Genomic DNA, 2,503 nt, shown 5'->3' on the forward strand with positions numbered 1-2,503 from the left:
CGGTGTCGAATCGTACTGTGGTCAAACGGAACACGCCCGGGAAAATCTCTGTTGCAGATCTTTAATGCTGGCGTGCCTTTTGAGAGAGTACAGATGGACATTCTGTGTCCTTTTCCGGCGTCTTCTTCGGGGAATAGATATCTTCTTGTGGTTGTAGATTGCTTTACCAAATGGGTGGAGGCTTTCTCTTTGAAGAATGTTAGAGCGTCGACCTTTGCGGAAGTTTTTGTTAGTCAAGTGGTCTCCAGGTTTGGTGTGCCGTTGGAATTGCATACGGATCAGGGGAAGAATTTTGAGTCTCGACTTTTTCAGGAGCTGTCGTGGTTGTTAGGGATAAAAAAGACGAGGACTACTGCTTTTCATCCGCAGTTTGATGGGCAGGTTTAAACGCAGCATCGGACGATATTGCAGTATCTGTCTAAGTTTGTTGACAAGAATCAGAAGGATTGGGATCGTTGGATTCTTATGTTTCTGTTTGCTTATAGATCTTCTAGGCATGAGGCTACGGGAGTTACTCCGGCTGAGTTGAATTTCGGTCGGGATCTGCGCCTGCCATTAGATTTGTTGCGGGGTGCTCCGCCGAATTATTGTTCGGATTCTCCGGAGGATTATATTTGGAAATTGGGGGAGAAGTTAGAGGAAATTCATCAGGATGTTAGGGAGCGGTTGGTGTTAAAGTCGGAAAAAGCGAAAATGCGCTATGATTGTAGGGCCAAGCATGTCCTTTTTGATGAGGGGCAAAAGGTTTGGTTTTTTAATTCTCGTAGGAGTAAGGGTAAAGCTCCTAAATTGCAGAAAAATTGGGAAGGGCCGTTTTTAGTGGTGAAAAAGTTGAGTGACGTAGTGTATTGCATACGTCGCTCAAATAGGCATAAGTGTAAGGTTGTGCATGCTGACAGGTTGGCGTTGTTTTGTGAACGATTGGAACACACATCGGAAACCCGTTAAATTATTTTGTTTGTTAAATTATTTTGTTTGTTTGTTTTTTTTATCTTTCTTTAATTTGTTCTGTTTGTTTTGCTTTTAAAAGCATGTTTTGTTGGTGTTTCTTTTATTTCCGTTTAGTTATGTTGGTGCCCGGTTCGGCGGTCGTCGTGTCGTCGTGGGACGCTTCTTCGGGAGTTGTCGTCGTCGCGGAGCGGTCGTCGCGTTGTCGTGATTTGCGTGAGACGTCTCTTCGTGAAAATCGTCGTTGTCGCAAAGCGTTTTTGTTGTTAACTTGTACTGTTAAGGAAGACTGCCTCGCTCACGGTTTTCGACGCGTGATTTCCCGTGGGCCGTTGGGCAGATGCCGAGGCGGGGACTTGGAATGCCAGTTTTAGGGCGGTCCACGCATGTTTCTTTCCCCCCCGTGTCCGAAGATCGAAGTGTGTCGAGAAATTGTCGAAACCCCGAAGATAGAAGTTATTCGAGAAGAATTTCTTCCCAGTTGGCTCGAGATCTTGGAGCAGCAGCTCAGGAGTGAGCAGGAAGACTGGAGTCTTCCTTTGATCGTCGGGACGACGATCTGAAGAGGAAGAGGTGTTACGCGGCGGACACCGCGTGTGTGCCGCGAGAGCTGTGTGAACGGCGCGCACTCAGTGCAACTGTCGATTGCCGGGCGACGACGGTTGTTGTGAGAAAGGAGAATTCTGGGTCGCGGATTCTGTCACGACGTATTTGTAAATTCGGTCGCATTTTTTAATTATTATTGTAATTTGAGCCATAATAAAGTGTTGATCAAAGAGCCGCGTTCTCTCATTTCCGCGGACGGTTGCGCCAATCGCGGAATTTAACGACGGAGACGAGTCGTTCTAACCGCGAGTGTAACAACATCAATATATCATTATGTAGCATTATATAAAATTTCCATGTTTTTTGTGTAAATGAAATAGTCGTGCACGTAAACAACACTACGCCAAGAAGAACTAGGCAAACTTTCACACTAAGTAAAAACTGTTTTGAAAGACTGTTTGGTATTACGTTACAAAATACTTCTATCTTCTTTACACATTAAGCTCAGACTTATTAAACAATTTGTGAAAGTTATGCAGGCCAAAGATAGCAAAGTTTTTAAATATATTTTTAAATGAAAATCAATGGAGGAGAGTTTTCGATGGTCCTCAAGTCAGATCTCTCTTAAAAAATGATAAATTCAAAAAAATAATAACATCAGAAAAAAAGGCAGCCTGAAGAAGCTTGAGGGAAGTGACTCAGAAGTTTCTGGGGAACACAAAGGATGCTGATTACAGAAGAGATTATTGTCAAGAGAATGGTGAGAAACTTTAGAGATGTAGGATGCTTCATGAATCTGAAGATTCATTTTTTGAACTGCCATATTGACTACTTTCCTGAAAAGTTGAGCGACTTCAGCAAAGAACAAGATGAGCGATTTTATCAAGACTTAAAGATATGGAGAAGAGATGCCAAGGTATTTGGGATGAGCACATAATGGCTGACTACTACTGGTGCGAAATAGAGATTCGTCAAGACCACATAAAAAAAAATTGATTCGTAGATCGTT

At 43.1% G+C, this 2,503-nt stretch overlaps 1 protein-coding gene across 1 annotated transcript in view; it reads left to right on the forward strand.

The window, feature by feature from the left end:
• The window catches only part of LOC109862260, a 2,261-nt gene extending 1,313 nt beyond the window's left edge, over positions 1–948 (forward strand). Inside the window, exons 3-5 of the mRNA XM_020442256.1 lie at positions 58–377; positions 486–665; positions 768–948. Of these exons, the coding sequence (XP_020297845.1) occupies positions 58–377; positions 486–665; positions 768–948 (681 nt within the window). The remainder of the gene's footprint in view (positions 1–57; positions 378–485; positions 666–767) is intronic.
• Positions 949–2,503: the final 1,555 nt, after the last annotated feature.

The sequence above is a fragment of the Pseudomyrmex gracilis genome, unplaced genomic scaffold (assembly GCF_002006095.1).
Source record: "Pseudomyrmex gracilis isolate BER0280 unplaced genomic scaffold, ASM200609v1 scaffold_1547, whole genome shotgun sequence".
Lineage (NCBI taxonomy): Eukaryota > Metazoa > Arthropoda > Insecta > Hymenoptera > Formicidae > Pseudomyrmex > Pseudomyrmex gracilis.